Raw genomic sequence first — 21684 nt, forward strand, 5'->3', positions numbered from 1 at the left:
ACAGCTGGGGATTGAAATGCCACCCTTCTTGCAGGCAAAATTGGCATGGTTGTCCTCCAGTTCATGGAGCCCTGTGGTCAGTCAAGCCGTATCATTAGTATGGTTTCCACAGGTTACTAGTACTATCTGAGTTTCCTGTGACTGTCGCAAACTGGGGTCTTCAACATCAGAAATGTACTATCTTAATAGTTTTGCAGGCAGGAAGTCCAAGGTTAATGTGCTAAGAGGGCCTTTCCCTATTCAAAACATTTAGGATGGAGTGAAGATAGATAGCATAGTAGTTATACAAAAAGACTCTCATGCCTGAGGCTCCGAAGTCCCAGGTTCAATCCCTTACACCACCAAAAGTCAGAGTTGATCAGTGCTCTGGTAAAAAAAAAAAAAAAAGACAACTTTTGGAATGATTATCCCAATGAGTAGACATGGTCATTCTGCTGAGTCCTCTTACATTCATATTTGTCTAAGCTATCATAGGTAGCCCAGGGTCATAGAGTGGAGTAATGGACTCTTTTTTTTTCCCTTTTGTTGCCCTTGTTGTTTATCATTGTTATTATTGTTGTTATTGCTGTCATTGTTGTTAGATAGGACAGAGAGAAATAGAGAGAGGAGGGGAAGACAGGGAGAGAAAGATAGACACCTGCAGCCCTGCTTCAATGCTTGTGAAGCAACCTCCCTACAGGTGGGGAGCCGGGGGTTCGAACCGGGACCTTACGTGGGTCCTTGTGCTTTGGCCATGTGCGCTTAACCCACTACGCTACCACCCGGCCCCCTTGGATTCTTCTTATAATAAGGTCACTAAACGTACTGGTCAGGGGTTCCTAATACAGACGACTGGCTATGGAAGCAGAGCTCATGTCTGCCCCAGAGTCACAATCTTTGTGGTGAGGCTCTGCCCAGCTAGCCTCGATAATCAAAGAGACTGTGGATAGAGTGAATGATTTCCCTCCTCTGCATGGCTGAGCTCCCTTGAAGTGCACATCAAAGAGTGTTGTCTCCTGTGGACCAGGAGGTGGCATAGTAGATGAAGCATTAGACTCAAGCATGAGGTCCTGAGTTCAACCCCCAGCAGCACGTGCACCAGAGTGATGTCTAGTTCTTTCTCTCTCCTTCTAGCTTTCTCATAAATAAATTTTAGTGTGTATGTGTGTGTGTGTGTGTGTGTGTGTGTGTGTGTGTGTGTGTGTGTGTGTGTAAAGGACCGGGTTGTAGTGCACATAGTCTGAAGTGCAAGGATCCCGGTTGGAGCCCCCAGCTACCCACCTGCAGGGGGTTGCTTCACAGGAAGGTCTGCAGGTGTCTATCTTTCTGTCCCTCTCAATTTCTCTTTCCTATCCAACAACCAGCAACAACAGCAGTAATAATGGCAATAACAAAAACAACAATGGGGAAAAAAAGATGGCTACTAGGAGCAGTGGGATTCGTGGTGCAGGCACTGAACCCCAGAGACAACCCTGGAGGCAATATATATATATATATAGTGTCCTATACTTACTGAGGAGAAGAGAGAGAACTTGGACAGTGCCTTAGGAGTTGTATCAAACTAAACCTTCAGATAAGGATTACAAGTTCATAAAGACAGAGTTATCTAGTTAGTGTTTGTCTCAGCTTGCTGTGTGTTGATTCTGTGATCTTCCAGAGGGGCAGAGGGACACTTGCCAAGTTTTTTATATGTTTTGTTTTTACCTCCAAGGTTATCACTGGGGCTTGGTGCTGACACTGTGAATCCACTGCTCCTGGCAGCCATTCTTCATTCATCTTTTACTGGATAGGACAAAGAGAAATTGAGAGGGGAGGAGAAGATTGAGAGGGAGAGAGACAGAGAGACACCTGCAGACCTGCTTCACCGCTTGGGGAACTGGGGGCTTAAACTGGAATCCTTGCATGGGTCCTTGTATTTGCATTTCGTACTATACACACTTAACCCTGTGTACCACTGCCCAGGCCCCTGTAAGTGTGCTTAATAGAACTCAGAACCTTCAGAAAGGTCTTCTCCGGTGTGTCTAGTTTCCAGCCCACATCCCTGCCAGTCACTCTGCATGCATCCTGGCTTCACTATCTATTTCTTCTGTACTAGTCCCACGTTTTACTTCCTAGGCAGACAGTGGTATATAAGGACAGGCACCTTTTGGTTCTGTACCACACCTGCCACCCCCACCTGGCTCCTGGCATATATCAGAAGCTCAGTGCTCATCCTTTTTCTTCCACTTCAGGGCTTACTGAAGAAGCATGAAGCTTTTGAGACAGATTTTACTGTGCACAAGGATCGTGTCAATGATGTCTGCACTAATGGACAAGACCTCATTAAGAAGGTGAGTCTGGGGAGTTGGGCAGTAGTGCAGCGGGTTAAGTGCACATAGCTCAAAGTGCAAGGACCAGCGTAAGGACCCCGGTTCGAGCCCACAGCTCCCCACCTGCAGAGGAGTCGCTTCATAGGAGGTGAAGCAGGCCTGCAGGTGTCTATCTTTCTCTCCCTCTCTCTGTCTTCCCCTCCTCTCTCCATTTCTCTCTGTCCTATCGAACGATGACATCAATAATAAAAACAATAATAAAAAAACAAGGGCAACAAAAGGGAAAATAAATGAATATTTTTAAATCTTTAAAAAAAAAACAAGAAGGTGAGTCTGGGTGTCTGGGTGGTGGGTGGTGGGTGGCAGGAGGTGGAGCACCTGGTCAAGCACTCTCCTTTCAGCGCCTAACCCCCACCTAGAGGGGGAAGCTTCAGGAGCAGTGAAACTGTGATGCAGGTGTCTCTCTCTTTCTCAGTTTCCCCCTTCTCTCTCTGTCTCTATCCTAAATAAGAGAGACTGGGGGAGTCTGGTGGTAGCATAGTGGGTTAAGCGCACGTGGCACAAAGCTCAAGGACGGCGTAAGGCGTAAGCCCCCAGCTCCCCACCTACAGGGGAGTCGCTTCACAATTGGTGAAGCAGGTCTGCAGGTGTCTTTCTCTCCCCCTCTCTGTCTTCCCCTCCTCTCTCCATTTCTCTCTCTCTTATCCAACAACATCAATAACAACAACAAAAATAACCACAACAATGTTAAACAACAAGGGCAACAAAAGGGAATTTTTTTTTTTAAAAAGAGAGAGAGAGAAAGACTGATGGGGAGGGGGTAGAAGAAAGAAGGCGAGTCTAGAACTTGCAAGATAGCTCACCTGGGAGGGACCTGCTTTGCCATGTGAGCCATTGAGGCTCAAGCCTTGTTCCTATGGTAGTGGGGGAAGTTCAGTGCTGCCTTTCCCTCTGTCTCTTCTTTCATGTGTAAAAGAGTCAACCCAGACTGATAAACCCCAAAGCAACAAAAAGGTATTGGTAGTGCATCAATGACAGCAGTAACAACAACAATAATAACTACAACAATAAAACAACAAGGGTAACAAGTAACAAAAGGGAATAAATAAATATTTTTTAAAAAGTCATCTTCCACAACAGTCACCATAGACTTGCACAAGGGCTAGTAGAATTCTATTTCTGTGGTTTGGAGAGGGAGGAAGAAGAGAACAATAGAGAATAATTACATGGTGCCTTTAGTAATTGGCTTAAAATTTACCCAAGTCACTCTACAACATTTTTCTTTCATTTTTTTTTTTTTCCCATAGCTGAGTTTTGGGACACTTTTTGAAAGAGTGAAACAACTAGCACCACTTATGTGAGCTCAAGGCAGGAACCTGGACTAGGTGACTCTCAAAATCACAAGGTTTATATCATTCAAACAGGAATTAAAATACAAGAAAATATGTAGTGCTTTGTCACCAGCATGGGACTGAGTCACTCATGGCAAAGTCCCAGATTAAATGTAGTACCCAGCAGTCATTAGTTAATTACTACCAGTCACTTAAGTGTAGTGACAAGCCTTTAGTACCATAGACAGACACCTCTTCAACAGCTTTGATGACCTGTCTTAAACATGAGTCAGTAAAATCTCCATCATGGATTTTTGCCTTGATAATTGTAGCCTTGGACTAGATTCATGTCCACTGGAGAACTTTTTTTCTTTGCCTGTCTAGGCAAATAAGCCAACATGAAAACTAACCTTAGATATAGGCCTAATTACTGCTAACCCTCCACTCAACCCCTGAATAATGTTCTCTGTTCTTGAGAACTGAGGTAACTGGCTTGTGAATATGCCTTAACTTTCTGGCAAAGAGCCAGTGTCTTATTCAGCAACAAAATTTGTTTCCTTTAAGTTATTCTTTTAATTTTATTCTTTAACTTTATTTTATTTGATAGGACTAAGAGAAATTGAGAGGATGGGGAAGAAAAAAGGGGAGAGAGACCTGCAGAATTTCTTCAGCAGGGGCTGGGTGGTGGCGTACCAGGTTGAGTGCACATGTTACAATGCACAAGGACCCAGGTTCGAGCCCCTGGTCCCCACCTGCAGGGGGAGTGCTTCACAAGTGGTGAAGCAGTGCTGTAGATGTCTCTCTCCCTCTCTGTGTCCCCCTTCCTCTCAATTTCTGTCTCTATCCAATATGGATAATAAAAATTAAAATGATAGTGGGCGAGGAGATAACTTATCCAGCAGAGTGCTCACTTTGCTATGTGTCAGGACTGGAGTTTGGTGCCCCGGCACCTTATGGGAGGACTATTCCTGGCACTGGGGGGCTGTGTGGGTAGTGGGGCCTGCTGTGCCTTTCCTTCTTTTTCTCTCCTGTCTCTGTCTGAAATAAAAGGGGGAAAAGTCTGCCGACAACATCCGTAACAACAACAACAACTGCAACAAATAAAGCAACAAGGGCAACAAAAGGGAGTAAATATTTACACACATACACAAAAAAAAGTCTACCAGGAGCAGTAGAACCACATAGGCACAAGGCTACAGTGGAGGATAAAACTGTAACAACATTTCAGCACATTTTTCATTACTTCTTTAGAATCAGTGCAATCACCAGTTTTTCTGTTTTCGGGAACAGGCATTCATTTCAGGCTTTTACTCTCTGGTGCCCCTAGAAAAACCTTACCTATCCTTCACTTCACCCCTGCCGGGGGCGGGGGAAGGTTGGGGGTTGACTGTTTATATTAGAGAATCGGGAGCCTTGCAGTACAGGTAACTTTAGCAGGAGGTGAGGCTGACCAGACTCTGCCTTCTGTTGCTGCCTAGAACAATCACCATGAGGAGAACATCTCATCCAAGATGAAAGGCTTGAATGGGAAAGTCTCAGACTTAGAGAAAGCAGCCGCCCAGAGGAAGGCAAAACTGGACGAGAACTCAGCCTTCCTTCAGTTCAACTGGAAGGCTGACGTGGTGGAGTCTTGGATCGGTAAGTACTGTGTTTGCAGCTCCTCAGCTTCCTTATCCTCCAGGCCAGGGAGATTGTCCCAGAGCTGTAGCTAGCCTGCTCCTTTTACAGCTGACTAAGACCCCGAGACACTGCAAGACGCAGTAGACATCATGATGCAAGCACAGTGCTGTATCAGCATCGTCTCACTGTCTAGGTCAAGGTGTGGTCCAGCTCAGTTCTGACTTCATATCAGCCCCACCACCTTGATCGTTGTTACATATGTAGTGATTGAAGCCCACCGGGAGCAGGCCGGGAGAACTTTTCCACGACACCGATGGAGAACAGAGTCCAGGGTAGAGAGAGAAGCTACCTAAGTGGGTTTAGAGACTGATGCTGGTAGTACTAGGATTGAAATGTAAAAATAGCTGCCTTGGTTCTTCCTGTTTTTCTTTTCACTACACTGAGAAGGGATGGTGTATTTACTATGCTTGGTTTCTAGGTGAAAAGGAGAACAGCTTGAAGACAGATGATTATGGCCGAGATCTGTCTTCTGTCCAAACTCTCCTTACCAAACAGGTCAGTTGTGGCCACTTTATTTTTTTTAATTTTTTTAATTATCTTTCTTTATTGGATAGAGACAGCCAGAAATCAAGAGGGAAGGGGTTGATAGAGAGGGGGAGAGAAAGAGAGACCTATAGCACTGCTTCACCTCTCGCAAAGTTGTTCCCCTGCAGGTGGGGACCTGGGGCTCGAACCTGGATCCTTGTGCACTATAACATGCACGCTCAGTCAGGTGCACCACCACATGGCCCCAGTTGTGGCCACTTTATTGATGATTGAAATCCCTCTTCCATGGGGATCTTCCATTAAGATCTATTTTATATTGGGGCTTAGGGACACTTAGCATTGGACCATGACACTGTCCTGATTCTCAGATTGTCTAGATTTGGCACCTTGTGCAGTGGACTCTTACATGATTCAGTTTCCAGCAGGTGGGAGGTGATGAGTTTTCCTAGAGGCAGCAAATACAGTGAACTAAAAGTGGGGGTGCTCCTTGTAGGCAGAGATGATGGGGAGACACTACCGCCTCAGTCTGCCTGGAATGCTAGGACAGAAGGGTCATTCAGGGCTGAAAGTGAGGTTGGGAGGAAGCTGCTGCAATCACCTGTTCTGAATTCAGAAGATACAGAGAAGTGGGCGGATGTGAGCGGCTGTCAGAAGGGTGGGGCCTCCGGACCAATAGTCTGGCTTGGGCAGCTGGAGGCAGAGGTGCTGCCTGCATCTGAGTTGAGATGCCCAGAAAGAGTCATGGTCACACTGCATTTCCCTCACTCCCTCTCCCAGGAAACCTTTGATGCTGGTCTGCAAGCCTTTCAGCAGGAGGGCATTGCCAACATCACTGCCCTCAAAGATCAGTTGCTGGCCGCCAAGCACATTCAGTCCAAGGCCATCGAGGCCCGGCATGCTTCCCTCATGAAAAGATGGAGCCAGCTTCTGGCCAACTCAGCCACCCGGAAGAAGAAGCTGCTGGAAGCTCAGAGCCATTTCCGCAAGGTAAGAGTGTGCCTTGCAAAGCTTAATTAGTTTCCCGTGCCCTGTCTTCAGCTCGGCACAGAGGTTCTACACAGGGCACAGAGGCAACTTAAACCAAGGAAGATGGGGTCCTCATCTTAATAAGATGGCCATAGAGAGGCACTTAGAACAGGGTAAAGATAGAATGGAAGAAAGACCGAAGACTCTTGAGAAGCAAAGGCAAGGAAAGGAGGCAGAGAAGGGAGCACACATGCAGGCCTTAATGTCCCGGAAACCACTCTGCATTTTGCTTCCCCATGGCCTGTCCTTTGCCCAAGGGTGGCTCCTTCTGCCCTGGCAACTGCCTGACTCCGTCTCTTCTGCTTTCAGGTGGAGGACCTCTTCCTGACCTTTGCCAAAAAGGCTTCTGCCTTCAATAGTTGGTTTGAAAATGCAGAGGAGGATTTAACAGACCCAGTGCGCTGTAACTCCCTGGAAGAAATCAAAGCCTTGCGTGAGGCCCATGATGCCTTCCGCTCCTCCCTCAGCTCAGCCCAGGCTGATTTCAACCAGCTGGCGGAGCTGGACCACCAGATCAAGAGCTTCCGTGTGGCCTCCAACCCCTACACCTGGTTCACCATGGAGGCCTTGGAGGAGACCTGGAGGAACCTGCAGAAGATCATCAAGGTGCCCTTCCCACTGCTCTCTGCTACTGCTCATCTCTGTGCGCCTGCGGCCCACTCAAACAAGCCCTTTAACGGGAGGGCAAGGAAACTTTGGAGAAAAAGATGTACAGTTTGGATCCCAGAATTTACTATATATGTTAGTTTGGTAGCCCACCAGTCACGTCCCTCCAGGCCTTGCCAGAGTTGGGGGAGAGGAGAGAAGTAGAGCAGAGAACCCACTAAATGAGCTCACGTTCATCTCAGAGGAGTTGAGATTACCTCTAGTCCTCCAAACTCCACAGGATTATTTGTTCTGTTCAACTTCAGACAAGTTGACAAAAATACTTCCTGACCTCCTCCTCTCAAACATTATGGTCAGGGTCATGGAGAGAACTCAGGCTGTTAGATACCACAGCTCCAGAGGTCTCTCTGTTGCCATAACACTACCCTGTGCTGAGGCTCAAACCAGATTGTGCTCCTGGCAAGGCACCAACCCTACCCAGTGAGCAGTCTCACTGGCCCCAAGTAAACCTTTCACAGAGAGGGCCGGCGGGGGCTAGCAAGATGGCCCACCTGAGAATGTACCTGCTTTACTATGTGAATGACTCAGGTTTGAGCCTGGCTCCCACTGCACTGAGGGACTCACTAGTGCTGTGGTCTCTCCCTTTCTCTGCTTCTGTCTGAAAAAGTTGACCCAAAAAGGTAATTCCTATAATAGTGAAAAAAGACATTACATATGAGAGTTATACATGAGACTAAGAAAGTAGGAGAGACAAGCCAGAGCACTACTGTGATATATGTGGCACTAAGGATCGAACTAGGAACATCAGACTTGTAAGTTTCATGTTCTAGTACTTAAGCTATTTGCCCAGCCACCAAACAGATAAATCTTTTCATATATATATATATATATATATATATATATATATATATATATATATATATATCTCCAGGAGGTGGTGCAGTGCATAAAACATTATACTCTGTAGCATGGGGTCACAATATAACATTTCAGAATGATGCTCTGGTTCTTTCCTAAAGAGAGAGAGAGAGAGAGAGAGAGAGAGAGAGTGTGTGTGTGTGTGTGTGTGTGTGTGTCCACCTGGTAAGTACAGGGTGTGAGGGTGTCCATTCTGAGACTGTTCATATAGTGGGCAGTGATAACAGGCTCTGTGTCTCCCTTGGTTCCTAGGAAAGGGAACTGGAGCTGCAAAAGGAACAACGGCGGCAGGAAGAAAATGACAAACTACGACAGGAGTTTGCCCAGCATGCCAACGCCTTCCACCAGTGGATCCAAGAGACCAGGTGCACACCCTAACCCCATGTGCTCATCTCTGGGTTCTCAGATCCCTGCCAGGGCTGAATCTCCAGGGTGATAGCAAAGAGCATGCTGGGAACAAGGGAGAAGCCTGAGACGCTCTGCTGGCTCTGGCTGTACCCAGAAGTGTCAGGCAGCGTGAGAACAGCTCTCTGGAGGACCTTTCCCCAGAATCTTGTGGGAGGGCCTACATTGGGTGGCCTGGGCAGCAGTTCAAGTGTCAGACGTTACAAGGCTGGGTGCAGTGTGGGTACTGACCTTGTTTTTTCTTTTTTTTCTTCCTGTCTTATTCATACCCCCACCACCTGACTGTTGTCATCCGGACACCGCGTTGTCTCCTGGCTGCATGAATGCTGTCACCACAGAACATATCTCCTCGATGGGTTAATATCGTCTTATTTCTCCGGGCTCATGGTGTGGTGGCGTCTTGTGTGCTTGTCACTCTGTCCCCCTGGCCTGGCTTGCAGAGAACCCCAGGATGGGCCTTCCTGCCCAGGGCGGGCTGCACGTCCCCTGCCAAACCCTTGCCCCCTCTGTCCCAGTCCCCCTGCAAGGAGTATGGGCCTTGCCCCTAGGCCACTGTCCCTTCCAACCTGTGGTCTGGGGAGGGGAGCCACTCCCCCCTTCCACTCCCTTTCCCAGGGCTCTCAGGGAACTTGATCCTGCCAGAAGACCAGAGCTAGAGCCCAAGCATGAGAAGTCCCCATGCTGCTTAGTCATTGGGGTGACAGTGGACTTCTCTGCTCTGCTTTCCCAGTGTGCCCAACAGGCCTACATGCAGCCCTAGAAAATGGCGGGCACAAAGCAGGGTGCTGGCGATTGAGGGCTTGGGCTGGCACAGAAGAGCTGAAGCTATTGCTCAGCTTTTCCAGGGGCGGGGGCACAGGGACACTATGTTTTGCCTTAGTAGCAGATTTGCCCTGGGGTTCTGAGTGTTGGAGAGACAGCACTTGTGAGGAGCCCCGACTGGGTTAGGGCCAGCCTGCCCCACTAGACATCCCTTCCCTGTAGATGACCTTTGCATTCTCTCAGGCCCCCTGGAAAGGCCAGGACTGGTGGACTGGCATTAGATCAGTACTCCTAGGGCTCTGCACACACGTAAGTGGGGTGTTTACAGGTGGCAGCAAGAGATTCAGGGCCAAACCAACCTGATGTACCTGCTGATGGCAGAACGGGTTGGGATTTCAGGATTGCAGTGTCTAGCTGGAGCTCTGTCTCCTCAGCGCCCACTGTCTCCTCCCAGTCCCCTGCCTGTCTCTGCTGGTCTTGGTCTCATCTCCAGGAGGTGCCATGTTCCCCTTCCTGTGTGCCTCCTCCCCCGTCCGTCTGCCTGGTCCCAGTGTGAGCTGCCTGTCCTCACAGGCCAGCCACCAGCCCTGCCTCCACCAGGTCCCTGCCTGCGCACTGCCCAGCTGGGCCTTGTGACGTGTCTGTCTCGGGATGCTCTTGCCCCCTTCACTGGTGTATTCATTTGGTTTCTTTTCTTTGAATAGCATAGCGTATCGTCGGGTCATTCGTGTCTATCAGTATGAAGTTGGGGATGATCTGTCTGGAAGGTTTTTCTCCTCTTATTTCTCTTCTTACCTCACTGTGGTTTTACCAATGCACTCTTGACTTCCCCAGGCGGCTCCGCTTTCTGACTAACCCACCGCCCTCGGCCGCTTGGGATGGAGGGATCTGTCCTCCTCCCACTGCACCTGCACCCAGCCTCCTGCCCCCAGGTCCTGGGGGTGCTTTTCCCTGGGGGACGTGGCGTGACTGTGAGTCTGATCTGCTGGGGTAGGAGGAAGCCAGGTGCTTTGCCCGGCTAGTGCACTTTGAACGCGGGGAGACACTGGAGCTGACTCTAGCTCACTGGGTTTCAGAGGGGACGTTGTGGCACAGGTGGGTACAGGGGAGGCTGGGCTGAAGCCCCACCAGGGACACATGCACAGTGTGACTCGTCTCTGCACATAATCCCAACTCGTTTGTTGTCTGTGTTCACTGGCCTTCTGTGACCTTGCCCTGTGTCATGTGGGGAAGTAAAGGCTCCCCAAGCCCACCTGCCCTTCAAAAGAGGGTCCTGGGGGAGGAGCCCTGGCTCTGACTTCTCTCTAGATTGTAGAACTGGAATCTGGAGCTTAGTCATAGCTACCTCCTTCTGGGCAGTAGAACCACATTCAAAACTCAGATCCAGTTATGCTCTCTCACCACTCTAGTGGTTTCTGTCCGAGGGGCTGTTTAACTACATCCTCCCTCGCTGCTGTCACTCACCCGAAAATGTGGCTCCCCTCCTCAGGAACCTGCAGGAGACTCACACATCTCAGCCTCCCTAAAGTCTCCTGTCTGTGGGTGACAAGAAGTCACCTGTACAGGGCATGTCATCTCCCCCATGACAGCAGAGATGGGCAGCCCTTTTCTGTTCCCTTGGGAGGACTTCAGGGGTGCCCCTTGAGGCTATGGTCAGCACTGTGTTACACAGCCTGGCTGAGCCAGAGGAGCCACATGGGGAAGGGTCCCAGCCTAAGCAGGGCTGGATCCTGGCCCATGTGTTAGCCTTGAACATGTGGCATGCCATCTCTGAAGTAGCAGGATCGTCACCTACACCCATCTCCCAGCTCTACTGAAGGAAAGACAGCCAAGAGCAGATGGGTTTTGTTGCCTCATAAAAGGAGTGTGAGGCTGCCAGGCACTGTTTTATCTGAGAGTAGTTCATGTGGGCTTGTGGTCTGTTGTGATCAGATCCCTCTTCCTCACGGCACTTCTGTGTTTAGATCCTGCATGGTGGAAGAGTCCGGGACCCTTGAATCTCAGCTTGAAGCTACCAAAGTAAGTGTTCCTGTAGCTCCTGGCCAGCTAGGACTCTTTATTCAACACCCTGGCAGGTCTACTTGGTTTTAAATTAGGCAACAGGTGGACTAGCTGGAAATGTCTTTTCTTGGCTTACAGCAGCTTATACAAAAGACCAGGGAGGGAACCAAGTGGTGGCACACCTGGTTGAGTGCACATATTATAATACGCAAGGACCCTGGTTCAAGCCCCTGGTCCCCACCTACAGGGGGAAAGCTTCATGAGTGGTGAAGCAGTGTTACAGGTATCTCTCTCCCTCTCTATCACCCATTTCCCTCTTGATTTCTGGCTGTCTTTATCCAATAAATAGTTTTTTTTTTAAATTGTGTAAAAATGTAAAAGCTGGGGGCCAGGCAGTAGCACCCAGGTTAAGTGCACATAGTATGAAGCACAAGGATCCTGGTTCAAGCCCCACTCCCTACGGGGGGTGGGGGGTCAGGCACTTCACAGGCAGTGAAGCAGGTCTTCAGGTGTCTTTCCCCCAGCTCAATTTCTCTCTATCCTGTCCAATAAAAAATGGAAAAAAATGTCCACCAGGAGCAGTGGATTTGTAATGCCGGCACTGAGCCCCAGCGATAACCCTGGAGGCAAAAAGAATGGTAAAGGCCTGGGAGTCAGGCGGTAGCGCAGCAAGTTAAGCACACATGGCACAAAGTGCAAGGACTGGTATTATTATCCTGGTTCAAGCTCCTGGCTCCCCACTTACAGGGCAGTCACTTCACAAGCGGTGAAGCAGGTCTGCAGGTGTCTATCTTTCTCTCCCCCTCTCTATCTTTCCCTCCTCTCTCCATTTCTCTCTGTCCTATCCAACAATATTGACATCAGTAACAACAACAATAATAACTACAACAATAAAACAAGGGCAACAAAAGGAAATAAAGAATGTAAAGGCCTGGGCGGAGGGTAGATAGCATAATAGTTATGCAAGCAAACTCTCATGCCTGAGGCTCCCAAGTCCCAGGTTCAATCCCCTGCACCACCATAAGCCAGTGCTGAACAGTGCTCTGGTTAAAAAAGAAGAAGAACGTAAAGTCCTATAAAGCCTTTCTCTCTGAGGCTGTGACTGATTCAACTGCACTCTCCCTAGTCCCCTTCTAGATGGCTCTGCAAGTCTCAAGTCAGACTGGCAAAGCCAACTCAGGGCATCAAGCAGGCTCTTAAGCCTGACAGCTGAGGTCCCTGTTCCTTGCCTCTGTCCGCCTCTGCAGCGCAAGCACCAAGAGATTCGGGCCATGAGAAGTCAGCTCAAGAAGATTGAGGACCTGGGGGCCGCCATGGAAGAAGCCCTGATCCTGGATAATAAGTACACAGAGCACAGCACTGTGGGCCTGGCCCAGCAGTGGGACCAGCTCGACCAGTTGGGCATGCGCATGCAGCACAACCTGGAGCAGCAGATCCAGGCCAGGTACCCACTGACAGTGCGAGGGCTGTGGGAAGAGTGGTCCCCGGACCAGTGGCGCTCAGCAAAACAGGTCACCTGTTGTGGGGGGTGGAGGGCTGGGTCCTAATTCTGTCCTTACCTCCAGGAACACTACAGGAGTGACAGAGGAGGCACTGAAGGAATTCAGCATGATGTTCAAGTGAGTATCCCCACCCTCCCTGGCTGGCGTGGCGGGCCTCAAGCAGGGCCTGGGTGCTGAGCAGCCCTTGGCTTTGTGCTGCAGACACTTTGACAAGGACAAATCTGGCCGCCTGAACCACCAGGAGTTCAAGTCCTGCCTGCGCTCCCTGGGCTATGACCTGCCCATGGTAGAGGAAGGGGAACCCGACCCTGAGTTTGAGGCGATCCTGGACACTGTGGACCCAAACAGGTGAGCTTCAGAGCAAGCCACAGAGAGAGCACTGCCAACAGCCCCTCCCCCCCCCTACTCACCACCCTGCCTCCTCCCCAGGGATGGCCACGTCTCTCTGCAAGAATACATGGCCTTCATGATCAGCCGAGAAACTGAAAACGTCAAGTCCAGTGAAGAGATTGAGAGTGCCTTCCGGGCCCTGAGCTCTGAGGGAAAGCCTTACGTGACCAGGGAAGAACTGTACCAGGTGAGGGGTCTCTGGCTGCCCTGCCTTCGCCCCAGAGAGGAAGGGTGAGGTGTCCCTTACAGTGTAGCCAAGTCCCCAGCGTTGAGCTTTACTCTGCCAGGTGCAGGGGTTTTAGCCCCATCTTCAAATGAATCTCAGTCCAGGCCAGAGTCCATCAGCTCACAGACTTGGCTGTGGGTTTTAAGCTGATTCTCCCTGAGACTTGGGTTTAACATTTGGAGGACACATGCTCACACCCAGCCAGGCTGACTGGTGCCTTCTTCCCCTGCAGAATCTGACTCGGGAACAAGCTGACTACTGCGTCTCCCACATGAAGCCCTATGTGGACGGCAAGGGCCGAGAACTCCCCACCGCTTTTGACTATGTGGAGTTTACCCGCTCGCTCTTCGTGAACTGACCCTCAGCTTAGTCAGCCCAGCCCTCACTACTTGCTTCGCTGCATGCTGCCCCACCTATGTGCTCTTCAGTATTCCAGACAGTGCTACTTTCCAGTGTAACCTTACACCTGCTTAGCTTGGGATAAGACTTAGTAGAAAATGGTGCTTCAGTAAACTGCTTCTGGTCCAGATGCAATCGCCATGTTGACATGGGGACCCAGACTCCTGTCTTGTAGCCAGCTGCCCCATTCCGACTTTAGAAAACTCTAAGCAGCAGGCTAGTTCCTTCTCGTTCTCTCTCCCCATCCCAGATTTTGTTTTCATGTAAAAGACGAATAAACAACTTGTCTCTTCCCCCAAAACCTTGTCTGGTCTTCATTCACCTCCGTCAGAAATACATGGCTCAACCTCACCCCATCTGCTGTGGGTCTGGGACAGTCCAGTGGAACTTTGTTGTCCTCAGATCGCCACCTCTGCTGCCAGACGGTCCAAGTCGTCTGTTTCCCGGGGTCCTTGCTCAGTGAATTCTGTGCTCAGCTGCCACACCTTCACTGTGCCCTGGGCATCGCCAGCAGCCAGGAGCTGAGTCTGCTGATGGTTAAACTCAAGACAGTAGACAGGGCTTTTATCCTGGGTTTGCTTGATGGAGACTGTGGGTTTCTGGGAGCTTTTCTGGAGATCAAACAGCTGAATGTCACCTTCAGGGAGAAAGGTCTTTAAGAGGCCAGCACCTCGGCTGCAGCCTCTTCAGAGGCCCAAGGGGAAGCCCTAGAGGCCACAGAATCAGGCTGGTGTCTAGTTTGTGCTCCCTCCCTCCCTAGCCAGGTGTCCCTGTTCCTACCTTCCCCAGAAGCAGCTGCGAACACCAGAGGGCGCACCGGGGACCAGCGCACAGCAAACAGGTATTTGTGGGACAGCTGCAGGGAGGTCAGAGGCTGGGCCTGCAGCATGGAGTGCAGGTGGACATGGCCGTCGGTCCCCACGCTCAGGAAGAGATTCCTAGATGTGGGGTAGAACCAGCAATGGGGTGAGCTGTTGGGGGTCATCCTGCCAGATTTCTCCCAGACTAGCAGACTCCTCAAGTCTCCCAGGCCCCCAAATCAGGGGCAGGTTTTCCTTGGAAGGGAAAAGGACTCATTTCCTGGGCTTAGGGCTGAGAACCTTACAGAGTTCAGGTGGGGCTCCTCACCCTTCTTGTGCCTGAGGCCCAGTGACCCTGTAACTGAGGGAAGCACCCCCACACCCTTAGCAGACTCTGCTCACCTGTGGAAGGGAGAGCAGCTCACGGAGTAGATGGGACCACCGTGGGGCGAGAAGGTGAACTGCGCCGGAGCCCGCAGGGGCACAGTGCTGGGCATTCGCGTGAGGGCCGCCGTCTCTGCTGCCAGTGAACACTTGAGAGGAAAGCCGCCCTCCGTGCCCAGGACAAAAAGGCTGGGGTCAAAGCTGGAGAAAGCCACAGCCGTAGCACCCACCTGAGTCTCTCCTCGGTGAGGCTGGACAACAAATGGGCAGAGCCAAGGGGCTCTGGTCAGTGTTCCCCACGAGGCCTCACTGTGGCCTCACACCCAGGGGGCCCCCTGTACCTTTCTGAGCTTGGTGTTCCGAGGGAGCTGCTGCACCACCAGGGCAAAACCCTCCGTGAGCTGCAGCTGGCCGGCCCCAGCGCCCTGCCAGAGCAGCACCTTCCCGTCAGTGGACACGCTCAGCACCTGGAAGCGGTGGTTGTGCCGGGGCTCCGGCAGCCAAACCACCTAGGAATACAGGGAGCAGGGGCAGGGTGGAGAAGCAGCCTGCCCCCCCACCTCCCAACAAGACCAGAAGCCATGTTCCACCCCACCCTCCTCTTCAGGAAGTCAAGGGGGGACTTTGGGGGGGAGTACTAGTGCTACTACTGGTTGGCGAGTGTGACCCGGGCCCTGGGAGCTCCAGGAAGGCCAGGGCAGCTATGACCTTCCTCTGGGGCTCTGCCCAGGAAGCAGGCAGCCCAGCCCCCACTGACCTGGTACACAGGGTCGGTGTGTGTGTCATCAGTCATGCCAGTGCGCCAGAGCAGTGGGTCCTCAGGGCGACTCGTGTCCCATACCAGCACCTCGCCGCTGTATAGCCCTCCTGTGGGAGCCGCTGGGACTTAGCCAGTGACCCCAGCACCCAGCCTCCTGCCCACTGAGCCAGGGCCAACAGCCACCTCCCTGAAATCTGTCCCAAAGGGGGAAAGACCTGGTCTCCCATGCAGCCTCACTCCAGCAAGCTTCGGCCATGCTGACACTCCCCACACACAGTCCCGCCATTCCTCCAGCCCAAAGCCCTTGCCCAGCATGGCTGAGCTGAGAAGGCCAGCTGCATTCTGCCTGCGTTCTGCCTGCATCCTGAAAGATCCCTGCCTGACAGGACTCAGCTCTGAAGCAGGGCAGAGCTCACCAGCTAGGACAACTGCCCTGCCACGTGCACAAGCCAGGCTCACACCACCGCCTCGTGGGAGATACTGTGGCAACAAGGCAGCAGCAGTGCCGTGACAGCTGGGAAAGGGGAAATCACTGTGCGACGCCACGATCCCACACACAGGCGTTCTGACCAGCCTCCTGGTTCCACGCTGGCACTGGCCCACTCAGCATTCACGGAGCCCACGGGGAGCTCACCTGCGACGTGCGCCGGCTGCGTGGGGTGGAAGGCCAAGCACATGACGGCACTGGGCACCTCCACCACCACCGACGGCTGCCGGGGGTTGAGGCTGCGCCGATCCAGGTTCCAGGTGCACACGTAGGACCTGAGTGTACTCCAGTCCCCGTCGTCCAGCCTGCACAGGGACGTACCTGAGCTGGCGTGTCCCTAGGCCAGGGCTTCACCCCAACCTGCCACGCTGCAGCTCACACCGCAGCTCGCACCTGTCACCTGGCTCAGCTCTGCCCAGCCCTCGAAACAAATCAGCTGGTGGCCCCTTCACATGCAGACACGAGTAACACAGGCCCTGCCGTGGCACCCCCATGAGCAAGACTTTACCTGGAAAGGGGCCCCCGATAACCAAGGACTGAGTCCACACAACAGGGGTGGCCCAGCACATCAGGACAGAGTCCATGGAGAAGGCCCAGCACTGACAAGGGGGACCAGGGGTCCTGAGAATTAACCTCTCACCCCCCGCCTCACTCTTCTCTTGGCCTATCGTCAACCCTGTCCAGGAAGCCTTAAGTAGAAAGACTCCCAGCTTGGCCAACCTTCACTGTGCAGACAGACTGATGGAAGCTCAGATGAGGGTCCAAGGGGCTCCCAGTATCCCACGCCTGCCTGGCTGTCACTCACCGGCCATAGGCGCAGGCCACCACGGAGCCGGTACTGTTCCAGGAGACACTGGTCACGTGCAGCTCCTGTGCTTGGGCTGGGGGGTAGCCCAGGGTGTGCAGGCAGGTCACCTGCAAAACACAGACCATCTCCATCCCTGAGCGTCAAAAGCCACCTGTCATGGAGCCTTGTGGACACACCCCCACCATCCTGAATGCCGTCCAAGTCCATGACCTCACGCTGAAAGAATGGCTCGCCTTCATCCTGGCCTCCTGACAGACAAGGTGCTTTCAAAAACCGAGAAGGGGAGGCCGTGGCACAGCCATGAAGTGTGCGTGTCACTGTGCACAAGGATCCGGCTTCAAGCGCCCACCACCCGCAGGGACCTGACAAGCTTCGCAGACAGAGCAGGGCTGCAGGTATCTCTCTCCCTGACTCCTTTCTCTCTCAATTTCTCTCTGTCCTCTCAAATTAAAGTTAAAAATATATTTTAGGGGAGTCGGGTGGTAGCGCAGGTGGTGCAAAGCGCCAGGACCGGCGTAAGGATCCCAGTTTGAGCCCCCGGCTCCCCATCTGCAGGGGAGTCACTTCACAGGCGGTGAAGCAGGTCTGCAGGTGTCTGTCTACCCCTCCTCTCTGTTTCTCTCTGTCCTATCCAACAACGACGACATCAATAACAACAACTACAATAAAGCAACAAGGGCAACAAAAGGGAATAAATATATATATTACAGGGTCAGACAGTGGTGCACTTGGTTAAGCACATACAGTATTTTTGCAAGGATTAGGGTTTGAGCCCCCACCCCTCCCCTGCTCCCCACCTGCAGGGGTGACACTTCACAGGCGGTGAAACAGTTCTGCCCTCTCCATTTCCTCTTTCCCTCTCAATTTCTCTGTCCTATTGAATTTTTTTAAAAAAGAAAAAAAATGGCCCCCAGGTGCGGTGGATTTGTGGCACTGGCAGCAAGGCCCAGCCATGAGGCTTTTTTCTTTTCCTTAGCACTTATCAGGTCTAGCCTGGTGGTACAGGAGATTGGACCTGGGACCTTTGGCGACTCAGGCATGAAAGTGTACTGCACAGCCATTATGCTGTCTCCCCATCCAACAAATAAACACATCTTTAAAAAAAAACAACATGAAGAGCGGCTGGGTTTGGGTCCCAGCCTAACATTAAATAATTAAATATGTGAAGATCTTGAGACCACAGAGGAACGTGACGCTGTGCCACCCTATACTTTCGCCAAGGTGGGCATGTATTTGTTAATTTTCAGTTCAGCACAGAAAGTAAATCAACATTCGGAAGAGACCCGCCTCAGAAAAGTTTGTAAAGGAACCAGGTGGTGGTGCACCTGGTTGAGCACAGTTAGCAAGTGCAAGGACCCAGGTTTAAACTCCTGGTCCCCACCTGCAGGGGGGAAGCTTCAGAAGTGGTGAAGCAGGGCTGCAGGGGTCTGTCTCCCTCTCTCCCTTCAATCAGTTTCTATCTAATAAGTGAATAACTATATTTTTTAAAAGTTTGTAGACAAAACATCTGATAGGATTTTGAAAGGAGGGTTGTGGGGCAAGGGAGACAGGATAATGATTATGCAAACAGACTTTTATGCCTGAGGCTCTAAGTTCCCAGGTTCAGTCCCCAGCACCACCATAAGCCAGAGCTGAGCAGTGCTCTGGTTTCTCTGTCTATCTCTCTGTATCTTTCTCTCATTAAAATAAATTTTTTTTAAATTTTTTTTATATTTATTTATTTTCCCTTTTGTTGCCCTTGTTTTTCATTGTTATTGTAGTTATTGTTGTTGTTATTGATGTCATCATTGTTGGATAGGACAGAGAGAAATGGAGAGAGGAGGGGAAGACAGAGAGGGCGAGAGAAAGACAGACACCTGCAGACCTGCTTCACCGCCTGTGAAGTGATCCCCCTGCAGGTGGGGAGCCGGGGGCTTGAACCGGGATTCTTCACCAGTCCTTGCACTTTGCACCACATGCACTTAACCCGCTGCGCTACCGCCCGACTCCCTAAAATAAATAATTTTTCAAAAAGTAATTTCATGTCTGAGGTCCCAGGTTCGAATCCCAGCACCACCATAACCAAAGCTAAGCAGTGTACTAGTACAGTAATGACACTAATGATGTTGATAATGACGAGGGAGCAGTGTGTGGACCAGCTTGTGAGTATGAAGTCCTGAGTTCAATCCCCAATATCGCATGTCATAATGATGCTCTGGTTCTCTCAGTGTAGCTGCTACATGAGTGGCTCAGTGGGTAGAGTACAGGACTTGCACATGTGAGGCCCTGGGTTCAATCCCCAGCATGTCATATTTGTATAGCAACCTGACAACAAAAAAAAAAGAGTGGCTTTTTCCCACCAAAAAAGAACCACACGCTGGTGCCCATTGGGAAGAAACAGGACTCACACTCAGGCCGCAGATTCAGTCCCTGGCACCGCATGTGTTGGAACATGTGCAGCGGCCTTTTCTTTTCTTGCCACCAGGGCTACTGCTGTGGCTCAGTGGCAGCACGATGAACCCATGGCAACCAACAGCCTTTCTCTCTCTACTATACTTGACAGGACAGAGAAATTAGAGGGAGGAGACACAGGAAGGGAGGGGCCAGCTGGTCAGCACCTGGCTGAGCACATATTCTAGCACACAAGGACCCGGGTTCAAGCCTCCAGTCCCCACCTGCAGGGGGAAGCTTTGTGAGTGGTGAAGCAGTGCTACAGGTTCTCTCTGTCTCTCCCCTCCTCTATCTCCCCTGCCCCTCTCAATTTCTGGCTGTCTATCCATCAAATAAATAAAGATAATTTAAAAAAAATTAAATAAGGTGACTTCATCATTTGAAAGAGAGACCTGCAGACCTGCTTCACCACTTGTGAAGTATCCCCCTGCAGGGGGGAGAAGGGGCTTGAACCCAGGTCCTTGCACATAGTAATATGTACTCTCAACTGGGTGCACCACTGCCTGGTCCTACTCCCCAACCCCCCACCCCCAGCACTGCTCAGCTCTGGCTTACGGTGGCGCTAGGGATTGAACCTGAAAACTTTGGCCACTCAGGCATGAAAGTCTCTTTTATAAGGATTATGCTATCTTCACAGCTTGATATTTTATTCTTTCAAAAAGGTTCAGTCCCTAGCAAAAATCGGGAGCTGGGTGAACAGTGCAGTAGTTATCAGCATCATTAAGGAGGTGCAGAGGAGGGAGACACCCCAGGGCTGCAGCAGACAGATCCCAACCTACCGTCTTCTGCGGCTCAGTCCAGTTCACCTCGAAGCCATCAAATGCGTGGCTCTGCCAGTTCTTGGTTAGCTCTCGGGTGACAATGGGCTCCACCCTTCGAAGGAAGGCAGCCAGCCGGGGGCCATCAGGCCAGGACACAGACAGCAGGCCGGCCGGCTCAGGAGCCTCTGTCTGTACCTCGGCATCTGCTTGCTTCCGGGTCTGGGTGGACGTCTCGCTCGTGGCAATACTGGCTGTCTGGCAACTTTTCTGGGTAAGAAGATTAAAATAGTCACAGGTGGGCAGAGTAGGAGGAGTGGGGAAAACAGATCAAGCGCTAGGAACTTCTAGTTACAAAATACAGAAGCAGGGGGGCTGGGTGGTGGCACGCCTGGTTGAACGCATATGTTACAAAGTGCAAGGACCCAGGTTTGAGCCCCTGGTCCCCACCTGCAGGGGTCAAGCTTCACGAGGGGTGAAGCAGTGTTACAGGTGTCTCTCTGACTCTGACTCTCTATCACTCCCTTCCCTCTTGATTTCTGGATGTCTCTATCCAATAAATTAATAAATTTAAATAAGTTTAAAGAATAAATTAAAGGGCAGGGGTAGATAGCATAATAGCTATGCAAAGAGAATGCCATGCCTGAGGTTCCAAAGTCCCAGGTTCAGTCCCCTGCACCACCATAAGCCAGAGCTGAGCGGTGTTCTGGTAAAAAAAAAAAAAAAAAGATTTATTTGGGAGTTGGCACAGTGGCTAAGGCACTAGACTCTCAAGCATGAGGTCCTGATTTCAATCCCTGGCAGCACATGTACCAGAGTGATGTCTGGTTCACTATCTCCTATCTTTCTCATTAATAAGTAAATGAAATATTTTTTTAAAAAATTAGTTATAAAAAATATTTATAAGGGAGTCAGGCAGTAATGCAGCAGGTTAAGCGCAGGTGGCACAAAGCACAAGGACCAGCTGAAGGATGTTGGTTCGAGCCCCCAGCTCCCCACCTACAGGGGGGTCGCTTCACAGGTGATGAAGCAGGTCTGTAGGTGTCTATCTTTCTCTCCTGCTCTCTGTCTTCCCCTCCTCTCTCCATTTCTCTCTGTCCTATCCAACAATAGTGACAATAATAATTACAACAATAAAACAACAAGAGCAACAAAAGGGAATAAATAGAAAGCATTTATAAAAATAATTGTAATAGTGGTCCGGGAGGTAGTGCAGTGATAAAGCTTTGGTCTCTCA

At 50.9% G+C, this 21684-nt stretch overlaps 2 protein-coding genes across 12 annotated transcripts in view; one reads left to right on the forward strand and one right to left on the reverse strand.

Moving 5' to 3' along the window:
* SPTAN1 (spectrin alpha, non-erythrocytic 1) overlaps nt 1–14321 on the forward strand; it is a 107149-nt gene extending 92828 nt beyond the window's left edge. For 7 of the 11 annotated variants that reach the window (XM_060200293.1, XM_060200290.1, XM_060200294.1 and 4 more), the window contains 14 exons: nt 2211–2309; nt 5098–5257; nt 5718–5794; nt 6563–6772; nt 7121–7417; nt 8588–8700; nt 9079–9096; nt 10207–10269; nt 11467–11521; nt 12751–12947; nt 13069–13122; nt 13207–13353; nt 13435–13582; nt 13854–14321. In XM_060200293.1, the coding sequence (XP_060056276.1) occupies nt 2211–2309; nt 5098–5257; nt 5718–5794; nt 6563–6772; nt 7121–7417; nt 8588–8700; nt 9079–9096; nt 10207–10269; nt 11467–11521; nt 12751–12947; nt 13069–13122; nt 13207–13353; nt 13435–13582; nt 13854–13979 (1764 nt within the window). In that variant the 3' untranslated portion in view covers nt 13980–14321. The remainder of the gene's footprint in view (nt 1–2210; nt 2310–5097; nt 5258–5717; nt 5795–6562; nt 6773–7120; nt 7418–8587; nt 8701–9078; nt 9097–10206; nt 10270–11466; nt 11522–12750; nt 12948–13068; nt 13123–13206; nt 13354–13434; nt 13583–13853) is intronic. The other 4 variants (XM_060200296.1, XM_060200299.1, XM_060200298.1 and 1 more) reach the window with 1 other exon arrangement.
* The window catches only part of DYNC2I2 (dynein 2 intermediate chain 2), a gene marked incomplete at its 5' end in the record, with an annotated part of 28832 nt that continues 21451 nt past the window's right edge, over nt 14304–21684 (reverse strand). The window contains 8 exons of the mRNA XM_007527074.3: nt 14304–14657; nt 14801–14958; nt 15223–15455; nt 15546–15713; nt 15962–16071; nt 16599–16756; nt 17257–17366; nt 20469–20717. Coding sequence (XP_007527136.2) covers nt 14419–14657; nt 14801–14958; nt 15223–15455; nt 15546–15713; nt 15962–16071; nt 16599–16756; nt 17257–17366; nt 20469–20717 — 1425 coding nt within the window. The remainder of the gene's footprint in view (nt 14658–14800; nt 14959–15222; nt 15456–15545; nt 15714–15961; nt 16072–16598; nt 16757–17256; nt 17367–20468; nt 20718–21684) is intronic.

Source organism: Erinaceus europaeus, chromosome 10 (genome assembly GCF_950295315.1).
Source record: "Erinaceus europaeus chromosome 10, mEriEur2.1, whole genome shotgun sequence".
Lineage (NCBI taxonomy): Eukaryota > Metazoa > Chordata > Mammalia > Eulipotyphla > Erinaceidae > Erinaceus > Erinaceus europaeus.